The 12,100-nt window shown below is 50.1% G+C and overlaps 1 protein-coding gene across 4 annotated transcripts in view; it reads left to right on the top strand.

Moving 5' to 3' along the window:
* PPP2R5C (protein phosphatase 2 regulatory subunit B'gamma) overlaps positions 1 to 11,576 on the top strand; it is an 80,700-nt gene extending 69,124 nt beyond the window's left edge. For 2 of the 4 annotated variants that reach the window (XM_069738058.1, XM_069738068.1), the window contains 7 exons: positions 2,657 to 2,710; positions 2,885 to 3,055; positions 3,129 to 3,256; positions 3,660 to 3,761; positions 4,139 to 4,211; positions 6,638 to 6,719; positions 10,690 to 11,576. In XM_069738058.1, the coding sequence (XP_069594159.1) occupies positions 2,657 to 2,710; positions 2,885 to 3,055; positions 3,129 to 3,256; positions 3,660 to 3,761; positions 4,139 to 4,211; positions 6,638 to 6,691 (582 nt within the window). In that variant the 3' untranslated portion in view covers positions 6,692 to 6,719; positions 10,690 to 11,576. Of the gene's footprint in view, positions 1 to 2,656; positions 2,711 to 2,884; positions 3,056 to 3,128; positions 3,257 to 3,659; positions 3,762 to 4,138; positions 4,212 to 6,602; positions 6,720 to 10,689 lie in introns of all 4 variants that reach the window. The other 2 variants (XM_069738040.1, XM_069738051.1) reach the window with 1 other exon arrangement.
* The last annotated feature ends 524 nt before the right edge of the window (positions 11,577 to 12,100 follow it).

Here is a 12,100-nt window from a genome sequence, read left to right as displayed (position 1 = left end):
AGCCTCTCGTACGGCGCTGAGCTCCACCTGCTGCCGTTAGCCTCTCGTATGGCGCTGAGCTCCACCTGCTGCCGTTAGCCTCTCGTATGGCGCTGAGCTCCACCTGCTGCCGTTAGCCACTTATATGCACCCATTGGCCTCTCTGCGACATGATTGCAGGGAGCAATGGTACAATGGTATTGTAGCCAGGGATCAGCAGAAGAACTTAGAGCCTGCCTTTACAGTACTACTGTAGCTGGATTTCATAGGTAGGAAACAGGTATAATACTTAAGGGGCTAAGAAATTAAAGTGAAGAAACAAGTTTCGAAAAATTCATGTTTTTCCCTCTTTAACAGTAAAAAAATAACAATAAAGCCACCTCGTTCCATAATAATTCGATCTATTATTATTTATTTATAAAGCACCATTAATTCCATGGTGCTGTACATGTGAAAAGGGGTTACATACAGGGTTATAGATATCGATTACAGTAAACAAATTTACAATGACAGACTGGTACAGAGGGAAGAGGACCCTGTCCTTGCGGACTTACATTCTTCCGGATAATGGGTTAGAGACGGGAGGTCGGTGTGCTGCAGCTCTGGTGGTGGTGAGGCGGCAGCTATGGTGGTGGTGTGGCGGCAGCTCTGGTGGTTGGTGTGGCGGCAGCTCTGGTGGTTGGTGTGGCGGCAGCTCTGGTGGTTGGTGTGGCGGCAGCTCTGGTGGTTGGTGTGGCGGCAGCTCTGGTGGTTGGTGTGGCGGCAGCTCTGGTGGTTGGTGTGGCGGCAGCTCTGGTGGTTGGTGTGGCGGCAGCTCTGGTGGTTGGTGTGGCGGCAGCTCTGGTGGTTGGTGTGGCGGCAGCTCTGGTGGTTGGTGTGGCGGCAGCTCTGGTGGTTGGTGTGGCGGCAGCTCTGGTGGTTGGTGTGGCGGCAGCTCTGGTGGTTGGTGTGGCGGCAGCTCTGGTGGTTGGTGTGGCGGCAGCTCTGGTGGTTGGTGTGGCGGCAGCTCTGGTGGTTGGTGTGGCGGCAGCGGCTCGGGTGGTTGGATCTATCAAAAGATTACATTTAGTAACCAGATCAAGACGCCGTAAAGAGAAAATAAAATAGTACGGCCAGAATTACAGCTTTTTTTTTTTTCTTAGCAATAAGAAATGTTCAACACCATGTCAATAAAAATTTCAGCTAAGGGCAAAAAAAAAGAAGCCCCCGCACAGCTCCATCAACCGAAAAATGAAAACATGCTTGTGCTGTTCTCGTAAAGTAACAGCACAAGCAAAAAATATTTTTGTGCACAAATTTTCAGTTTTTTTTTTTTTTTTTACCACTTAAAGAATCCATAAAATTGTGGTGTGTGTGTATAATATATAATTATTTTTTTTGCAAAATTTCACTGCACTTGAATATTTTTTTTTCATATTTGCTCACTAGATTGAGCGTTAAACCAAATGGTGTCATCCAACTTTGCAATTCATTCCACTAAAACCAAGCCCTCATACAGCTATGTAGACAGAAAAATAAAAAATGGGCATCTTGGAAGAGGGGAGGAAAAAAAGTTAAATTGCCATATCAGGGAGAGGTTTAAAGTCTTTTCATCACAAAATGACTGTTCAAACCAAGCACAAGCACTCAGTGCACCCTTGTTGTAGCCAGACTATTCAGTGCACCTTACTACATATGGTATTTTTTTAACAAGAAAAACTTTTGCTAAAAGTATGTGCGTCTCATAGTCCAGAGGCAGCTTCTGTGATGGAGGAGAACACTTGACACTGCCTCCTTCCGGATCACAGAGGAAGCCGCCCTTTCTTCTCCTTTCTGACACTGATCTGTGTGATCGATGCAGGGCAGAAGAGAAAGAAGCAGGCACCTGTATGGAGGCTGCACGTGCTGAGAAGAAAACTGAAGGACCTTCCACCCGATTAACCCATTAACCGTTCAGGTTAAGTAACTGATTACATGACATTAAGTTAGTTAGGTGGAAGGTCCTTCAGCTACTCAGCTCTTACAGCCTCCGTTCACATCCCAATTAGGAACTGCAAGATGTGTGTGATAATGTGCACGGGTAGCAGGGCTGCATGTCTGTGCACGGGTAGCAGGGCTGCATGTCTGTGTGCACGTGTAGCAGGGCTGCATGTCTGTGTGCACGGGTAGCAGGGCTGCATGTCTGTGTGCACGGGTAGCAGGGCTGCATGTCTGTGTGCACGGGTAGCAGGGCTGCATGTCTGTGTGCGCGGGTAGCAGGGCTGCATGTCTGTGTGCGCGGGTAGCAGGGCTGCATGTCTGTGTGCGCGGGTAGCAGGGCTGCATGTCTGTGTGCGCGGGTAGCAGGGCTGCATGTCTGTGTGCGCGGGTAGCAGGGCTGCATGTCTGTGTGCGCGGGTAGCAGGGCTGCATGTCTGTGTGCGCGGGTAGCAGGGCTGCATGTCTGTGTGCGCGGGTAGCAGGGCTGCATGTCTGTGCACGGGTAGCAGGGCTGCATGTCTGTGTGCACGGGTAGCAGGGCTGCATGTCTGTGTGCACGGGTAGCAGGGCTGCATGTCTGTGTGCACGGGTAGCAGGGCTGGCCCTGAAGACTCAAAATTCCCCTTACATGAAGCAATTGACTTTTCATTCAGACATTTAACGTATATATATTTTTTTGTCCATATGTGTTTTTATTCATTGATTTTTCTCCTTTTAGCTGGCGTATTGTGTTGTTCAGTTTTTGGAGAAGGACAGTACACTGACTGAACCGGTAAGTTTCAGGAGTTTTTGTGGAATCCTCATTATTGTACTGGAAGGAAACTAGGGAGGATGGACAATGTGGGTGCAATGAGGAAGGTTGTAATTTACACCTATAGATTATGGCAGCAGTGAAGATAATGTCGCCTCCGGGAACTGACCATATGGGTATTGCTCTTTCCTGCAGGTGGTGATGGCGCTGCTGAAATATTGGCCGAAGACCCACAGTCCTAAGGAAGTTATGTTTTTAAATGAACTAGAGGAAATTTTAGACGTCATAGAGCCCTCGGAGTTTGTGAAGGTGATGGAGCCACTCTTCAGACAGCTTGCCAAGTGCGTGTCCAGCCCCCATTTCCAGGTATGCCAAGCTACCAACCAAACCCCTACCTAAGTGTTACATTGTAAGAAACCCTCACCTTATTGTGTTTCAGGTGGCGGAGAGAGCGTTGTACTATTGGAATAACGAATACATCATGAGCTTAATCAGCGACAATGCAGCTAAAATCCTTCCCATCATGTTCCCATCCTTGTACCGGAACTCCAAGACACATTGGAACAAGTAAGAAAACATTTTCTCCTGCCCAACACCATTACCCTGTTGGCCATGGGTTGTATGGTGGCCTCTATGGAGTCATGAGTGGCATGGAGAGGCGACCACTAAGCTTCTGCATGGCTTTCATCTAGACCGCATTTTATAAATGGAAGGAATAAATCTCCGCGTATATATGGGGGTACGCCCATCTGATGGCGCCCGGTCATGTTCTAGTGATGTACCAACTCTTCATCAGTGAGGGTCCGACCTGAACCCTTCATTGTTTTACTCACCCGCTGTGCACATCAGGCAACATTCAGAGCTGTGAGTTTGCCATGGGCTCTTCCTTTTAGGTTATTGCAGCAATTAGTCCCAGCATTCATCTGACTGGTGACTATATATATATTTTTTTGTTTTTTTGTCAATCCAGGACGATTCACGGCTTGATATACAACGCTCTGAAGTTGTTTATGGAGATGAACCAAAAACTCTTTGATGACTGCACTCAACAGTTTAAGGCAGAAAAGCAAAAGTAAGTCAGAGATCGCAGCTCTAGAAGCGTCGGCCTTGGGGCTGGTATCATTCCTAGAGATCTGGCCACCATTAGACCACTTATACTGGGCTTGTAGCGATGATCCGCTCCCATGAGTTGCCTGCACTGCGGAGTTTGCAGAGCCGTTGCTGAAGTCCTGCAGTTCTACTGCGCATTTTTCCTTTCGTTGCTCCACGCCGTGCATAGACTTTTATTTCGGCAGCGCTGGTCCATTTATGCTGCAGATTTTCTCCTCAGTGTGTAGACTCTTGCATACATAATTTTATTTTTTGCAAAGTTCTTTAGCATATTTTTAGGGGAGCCCATTTTATAGATTATAATTTTCTTTCCTTTTTGCATGTCTGTCTGTCTTCCAGGGAAAAACTAAAGCTGAGAGAAAGAGAAGAAGCCTGGGTTAAAATTGAGAATCTAGCCAAATCCAACCCCCAGGTGTGTACGGCGAAACTTGTAACCTTATGTCTGGGCTTTTATGGGTGAATTCATGGAGCAGATTTGCTGCAAAGATTTCAATGCTTGTCAAATGCATTTGAGCCGCACTTGTACAAATCCGTGTGCAGATAAATTCACATTAAACGGAATTGATTTCCAGATATTTTTGCCACAAATCTGAACACACCTGAAGGGATCACTGGGGGTCCGACTGCTGGGTTATCCACAGATTCCGGGAATCGGGCTGTACAAACAGAGGTCAGACACTCTGCTCCATTCATTGCCTAAGGGACTGGCAGTCACTCAGACAATGAATGCAGCAGAGATGTAGATTCAGATGGGGGTCCCAGTAGTCAGACCTCTAGCTATTAGTAAGTTAGGATAGGAGATAACTTACAATCTTGGTACAACATTTTTTAACTACTGTTTGTGGGATCTCCGAGCGGTACTGTATGGGTTTTGCTATAATGGGTGACTTGTGAGACCCCCACAGATCCTGAGAGTGAAGGGAAATAAGTAGTGATGAGCGAGTGTACTCGTTACTCGGGTTTTCCTGAGCATGCTCGGGTGATCTCCGAGTATTTTAGTACTCGGAGATTTAGTTTTCGTTGCCGCAGCTGCATGATTTGCGACTGCTAGACAGGCTGAAGACATGTGAGGAATGCCTGTTTGTTAGGGATTTCCCAAATGTATTCAGGTTGTCCAGCAGTCACAAATCATGCAGCTGAAGCGCCGAAAACTAAATCTCCGAGCATGCCAAAATACGCTGAGACCACCAGAGCATGCTTGGGAAAACCCGAGCAACGAGTATGCTCGCTCATCACTAGAAATGAGCATTGCTATCCTGCCGAAGACTTTCTTCACTTCATGCCCAGGCACTACTGTGCAGAAAGGGTAGTCCTGGGACTCCTTCATTCATAGGATCGGTGGGTCTCTTGGGCCCTCAGAATTTTGACAACCTTGCGACCAGTGACTCCTGTGTGAATGGGATGGTAATGGGCACGAGCGACCAGCATTCTTATGCCCCTCTATAGATGTAACCACAGAGAAAAATGGAGTTTTATACACAAGTATATTAAAAAGTAAACTTTTATTGAAACATATGAAAAGACGTACAATATAAATGAAGAAAGGACAAAAAACCTAGTTGGAAGACAAGTAAAGCCACGGCATGAAAATGAATATGTATCTATATTAACACACAGGTACAAAGTATATACTGCTTAGTAATCATCATATGGCACTCAGTAAGTCAAACGACGCATATATCAAAGACATCACTGAATGCATGCATATGAATACGCATCCAAAGAGTAAGTCAACGCACTAGTAGAAAAACACTGAGTGCCTACATATAAATGTGTGCCCTAGTAACTGTCATAGTGACCAGCACACAAAAAGAAACCGAGCAGTATAACTTAATCTGAAATAGTTTTCTTACCCATGGTGGAAAAACGTAAGGTGCCGAGGTCCCAGGTCAACCCCCCTTAGGGGGGTCTTCCAACTAGGTTTTTTGTCCTTTCTTCATTTATATTGTTGTACGTCTTTTCATATGTTTCAATAAAAGTTTACTTTTTAATATACTTGTGTATGGAACTCCATTTTTCTCTGTGGTTATATATATTTTGGGAGTATACACCTATTAGTCCTTTTTACACATGGGCATATACATCTAGTCAAATTCAATTGTAATTGAGTATTATATGGGACCCATGTTTTTTTCTGTGAGTTTATATATACCTCTATAGATGTGTTGGTCGCATATGTGCTCTGAAGAGACGCCCCTTTAAGTCACCTGATGAGTGCCCTGTTTACTGCACTTCACCATGCTGTTAGGAATATTTGTCCAATAGATCATATTTATTGGTTGTATAACTGCAGCGTCTGCATTAGGCACTCACTGACACCTCTCAGAATCGTGACCTTTTCTCAGCAGGTCTCTCCTTATCTCCTAATGTGGCAAAAATAGCCGCTAACTAAAGCCAGATGTTTGGAGAATGTGATCTTGCAGGGGAAGGGTGGGCCAGGCTGACAAGTAGCAGTGTTTACATAGCGGCCCCCTGACGTGTTATGTGACAAGGGGGAGATAGATTCCTCTGCTCCTCATGTGCGAGTGAAGACTGACTGTGCACAGGTCGTACAGAAATTCTTCTCCGAGTTCTGGCAAGAAACACTCAACTTGTGTGACGGGCTCTTGTGGCTTCCCGCAGGGGGTTGATTTGCCCTTTTCCACTGGTTTGTTCTGATATTCTATTGATGAACCAGGCATCTCAGGATGATCAAGTCCCAGGTCCTGTGTATTCAAACGTGTCTGCCTAGAGAAGGATGGATTCAATTAATTAAACAGTTAGCGGTTCTTCGTCCTCGGCTGATTACTGCTTTGCATTTCAGTACCCCATGTATACTGACACATCTGCTCTGAACAGTCCTGTTGCAATGGAAACAGACGGCCCCTTACTAGAAGATGTACAGATGCTTAAGAAGACAGTGCGGGAAGAGGCGTCTCAGGTAACGGTGGCCAACCGATTCATTAGTTTTAGGCCCATTGCTTCCAGTTTTGTTCATATATATCTGTCACTGTGCAGATAAATAATATATTGTGGGGCAAAGGGGAGTTTTAAGGAGCCGTTCTTGCAAAGAGTGAGGTCTGCTGAGAAAACAGCGCAGTGCTCTGCAGGACGGGCATCAGATGATTGCCGAGACTACAAGGCCACTCATGCCAACACAGGCAAACGTGTAACTGCACTAACAGACGGTGCCTGGTACACAAATCATACATGAAGATTGCCGAACGTTGGCTCTGACCCAAGCTGTATAGTGCATCCTTCCAGATTCCATCTTCCAGGCCCAAGTGTGAAGCTTCCATCTACATCCAGGCCCAATGCGAAGCCCCTTCTACATCCATATCCAGGCCCCGGTGGGAAGCCCCCACCTTCAACATCCAGAGCCAGGCCCTGGTGGGAAGTCCCCCTCTCCATCCAGAGCTAGGCCCTGGTGGGAAGTCCCCCTCTCCATCCAGAGCCAGGCGCTGGTGGGAAGTCCCCCTATCCATCCAGATCCAGGTCCCGGTGCGAAGCCCCCTCTACATCCAGATCCAGGCTCCGGTGGAAAGCCTCCCTCTACATCCAGATCCAGGCCTTGGTGCGAAGCCCCACTACACATCCATAGCCAGGTCCCAGTGCAAGGCCCCCCTCTACATCCAGATACAGGCCCTGGTGGGAAGTCCCCTCTACATCCAGATCCAGGCCCCGGTGGAAAGCCTCCCTCTACATCCAGATCCAGGCCTTGGTGCGAAGCCCCACTATACATCCATAGCCAGGTCCCAGTGCGAGGCCCCCTCTCTACATCAAGAGCCAGGCCCTGGTGCAAAGCCCCCTCTACATCCAGAGCCGGGCCCCGGTGGGAACGCCCCCTCTACATCCAGTGCCAGGCCCCGGTGGGAAGTCCCCTCTACATCCAGAGAGAGGCCCTGATGCGAAGCCCCCTCTACATCCAGAGCTGGGCCCCTGTGTGAAGCCCCCCTCTACATCCAGAACCAGGTCCCAGTGCGAGACCCCCCTTCTGCATCCAGGTCCCGGTACGAAGCCCCCTCTACATCCAGATCCAGGCCCTGGTGGAAAGCCTCCCTCTACGTCCATAGCCAGGTCCCAGTGCGAGGCCACCCTCTACATCCAGATCCAGGCCCCGGTGGGAAGTCCCCCTCTACATCAAGAACCAGGCCCCGGTGGGAACTCTCCCTCTACATCCAGAGCCGGGCCCCCGGTGGAAAGCCTCCCTCTACATCCAGATCCAGGCCTTGGTGCGAAGCCCCACTATACATCCATAGCCAGGTCCCAGTGCGAGGCCCCCCCTCTACATCCAGATCCAGGCCCCCGGTGGGAACTCTCCCTCTACATCCAGATCCAGGCCCTGGTGTGAAGCCCCCCTCTACATCCAGAGCTGGGCCCCGTGGGAAGCCCCCCTCTACATCAATATCCAGGCCCCAGTGGAAAGCCTCCCTCTATATCCAGATCCAGGCCCTGGTGTGAAGCCCCCCTCTACATCCAGAGCCAGGTCCCAGTGCGAGGCCCCCCCTACATCCAGATCTCTGTGCGAAGCCTCCCTCTACATCCAGAGCCAGGCCAGGCCCCGGTGGGAAGTCCCGCTCTACATCCAGAGTCAGGCCCTGGTGTGAAGCCCCCCTCTACATTCAGAGCCAGGCCCTGGTGCGAAGCCCCCCCTCTCCATCCAGAGCCGGGCTCCTCTCTACGTCCAGAGCCAGTCCCCGATGGGAAGCCCCCTCTGCATCCAGAGCCAGTCCCCGGTAGGAAGTCCTCCTCTACATCCAGATCCAGGCCCCGGTGCGAAGCCCCCCTCTACATCCAGAGCCAGGTCGCAGTGCGAGACCCCTCCTTCTACATCCAGATCCAGGTCCCGCTGCAAAGCGCCCCTCTACATCCAGGTCCCGGTGCGAAGCCCCCCTCTACATCCAGAGCCAGGTCCCAGTGCGAGACCCCCCCTTCTACATCCAGATCCAGGTCCCAGTGCGAGACCCCCCCTTCTACATCCAGATCCAGGTGCAAAGCCCCCCTCTACATCCAGGTCCCGGTGCGAAGCCCCCTCTACATCCAGATCCAGGCCCCGGTGGAAAGCCTCCCTCTGCATCCAGATCCAGGCCTTGGTGCGAAGCCCCACTACACATCCATAGTTAGGTCCCAGTGCGAGGCCCCCCTCTACATCCAGATACAGGCCCTGGTGGGAAGTCCCCTCTACATCCAGATTCAGGCCCCGGTGGAAAGCGCCCCTCTACATCCAGGTCCCGGTGTGAAGCCCCCCTCTACATCCAGAGCCAGGTCCCAGTGCGAGACCCCCCTTCTACATCCAGATCCAGGTGCGAAGCCCCCCTCTACATCCAGGTCCCGGTGCGAAGCCCCCTCTACATCCAGATCCAGGCCCCGGTGGAAAGCCTCCCTCTACATCCAGATCCAGGCCTTGGTGCGAAGCCCCACTATACATCCATAGCCAGGTCCCAGTGCGAGGCCCCCCCCCTCTACATTCAGAGCCGGGCCCCGGTGGGAACTCTCCCTCTACATCCAGAGCCGGGCCCCGGTGGGAACTCCCCCTCTACGTCCAGGCCCTGGTGGGAAGTCCCCTCTACATCCAGTGCCAGGCCCTGGTGGGAAGTCCCCTCTACATCCAGAGCCAGGCCCCGGTGGGAAGTCCCCCTCTACATCCAGAGCCAGGCCCTGGTGCGAAGCCCCCCTCTACATCCAGAGCTGGGCCCCTGTGTGAAGCCCCCCTCTACATCCAGAACCAGGTCCCAGTGTGAGGGCCCCCCTCTACATCCAGAGCCAGTTCGCAGTGCGAGACCCCCCTTTTACATCCAGGTCCCGGTACGAAGCCCCCCTCTACATCCAGGTCCCGGTGCGAAGCCCCCCTCTACATCCAGAGCCAGGTCGCAGTGCGAGACCCCCCTTCTACATCCAGATCCAGGTCCCGGTACGAAGCCCCCCTCTACATCCAGGTCCAGGTGCGAAGCCCCCTCTACATCCAGATCCAGGCCCTGGTGGAAAGCCTCCCTCTACGTCCATAGCCAGGTACCAGTGCGAGGCCCGCCTCTACATCCAGATCCAGGCCCCGGTGGGAAGTCATTCTCTACATCAAGAAGCAGGCCCCGGTGGGAACTCTCCCTCTACATCCAGAGCCGGGCCCCGGTGGGAACTCCCCCTCTACATCCAGATCCAGGCCCTGGTGTGAAGCCCCCCTCTACATTCAGAGCCAGGCCCCGGTGTGAAGTCCCCCCTCTACATCCAGAGCTGGGCCCCATGGGAAGCCCCCCTCTACATCAAGATCCAGGCCCCAGTGGAAAGCCTCCCTCTGTATCCAGTTCCAGGCCCTGGTGTGAAGCCCCCCTCTACATCCAGAGCCAGGTCCCAGTGCGAGGCCCCTTTCCCCCCCCTACATCCAGATCTCTGTGCGAAGCCTCCCTCTACATCCAGAGCCAGGCCAGGCCCCGGTGGAAAGTCCCCCTCTACATCCAAAGTCAGGCCCTGGTGCGAAGCCCCCTCTACTTCCAGAGCTGGGCCCCGGTGAGAGCTCCCCCTCTACATCCAGAGCCAGGCCCTGGTGTGAAGCCCCCCCTCTACATCCAGAGCCAGGCCCTGGTGTGAAGCCCCCCCCTCTACATCCAGATCCAGGCCTCGGTGCGAAGCCCCCCTCTACATCCAGATCCAGGCCCCCGTTTGCATCCCTAAGCACTTTGGTTGCCAATATATAAGGCTATTTCACTGATTGGATATCACTGTCAGAGACCAGAACAATGCACCGCAGCCTATGGGTCTCTTCAGACACAGCGCCACTCCCTGCTTTCATGGGCAAAATGATCACGGACTGGTTGGTTGTGCTGCAAAAAGGACGCAATAAGTTTGATACATGAAAATCAGAAAGTTCATATCTGCTCTTCATCTGATTTAATTTATTTTTTTACCTTATTTTCCAGGCTTTGAAAGATCTAAAGAAGGAAAGACCCCTCGTACGACGCAAGTCAGAATTGCCTCAGGACATCTATACCATGAAAGCCTTGGAATCTCACTGCAGAGCTGACGATTTAATAACACACGACGGGCATTAGACTATGACAACTAAATATTTTGTGGATTGTTTTTTTGTTTTTTTTGGAAGCAGTTACACAGCAGAATTTTTTTTTTCTGTGCCATACCAATCTGTTTTATTGCAGTCGGTTTTCTTCATCCCAGTTCTGTAGGCAATAAATAACGTGAAACGATGCGCAGCCTAAGGTCAGATGTTCAAACAATGGTAAAAAAAAAAACCACACAAACTCTTCTCTGGTATATGCAGAACATCGGGATAATCGTTTCGCCCGCTCCAGCGGCTCCTACAAGAGATGCACCGTGTGTAGATCACCGCCCACACTCCGCTGTGACAGCCATGCAAAATGCCGATGGTGCTTCAATGAGATCTCTCCTCCCCCGGTCCACGTACTAACCTGTCTGTGATCGTTTAGCCGAGAGTCTGCTCTAATCTCCACTAGTGGGGAACAACATAGAGGCTTTAACTGCATGTGCCGCCTAGTTTTATTTGGGAAAAACATTTTTCTTTGTTACGTATAGTTTGCTTCAGACCAGCCTCATTTACTGTTCTTTTCTTTTTCCCGTAAATAGAAAGCCATATTTTTGTCAGTCGCCGTCATCCCTCCTGTGTGTGTATATATATTTTTTCTTTTATTTTAAAGTATTACAACGCCATTTTTAAAAAGTGCACTAACCAAACCGTTGTATTACCATTGGGTCAATCAAGAAAAAAGAAAAGGAGAAAAAAAAAAGTGTTTAAAAATCTGTTGTTTAAATAAAATGCCGTTTCACTGCTGATCTTGTCCTGGGCATGGGTGCTCATACACTTTTTTATTTTTTTATCTTTCATTTATCACAGTAAAGTTGCATTAGATGATGACTGGGGGCTTTATGTTACTTACCCCGCAGTCCGCATTGGCCGCTCATACAGGTGGATATTTTTGATTTGCAAAACTTAATATCGGGGCTGCGTGCAAGAGTTTCACATATCCAACATTTCTCGTCTAAGTACAGACTGTGATGTCCCGAGCCAAAATCGACAGGTTTGTAGAAATTTATCTGAGGGTCAGAAGAACCCCCCTTGGCAATCTGTACTGGGACCGTGAATATAAATGTGTATGATAAAGGAGGATGAGGACAATTGAGACTGATAGAAGCTGCACACGTCTCACACAGATCACCGATGAAACGGCTGCAAATAAGTCCACGTTGCTGTTTAACGTTGGATGCTGCTAAACATTCACCAAGGTTTCACAATGGCAAAGCGCCAAAACAGTTTTCTCTTTTTTTTTTTTTTTTTTAGGTGGCCACAATTCAGGT

The sequence above is a fragment of the Ranitomeya imitator genome, chromosome 1 (genome assembly GCF_032444005.1).
Source record: "Ranitomeya imitator isolate aRanImi1 chromosome 1, aRanImi1.pri, whole genome shotgun sequence".
Taxonomy (NCBI): Eukaryota; Metazoa; Chordata; class Amphibia; order Anura; family Dendrobatidae; genus Ranitomeya; species Ranitomeya imitator.
The sequence above is the reverse complement of the archived record's forward strand: the minus strand, read 5'-3'. Positions and strand labels throughout refer to the sequence as shown.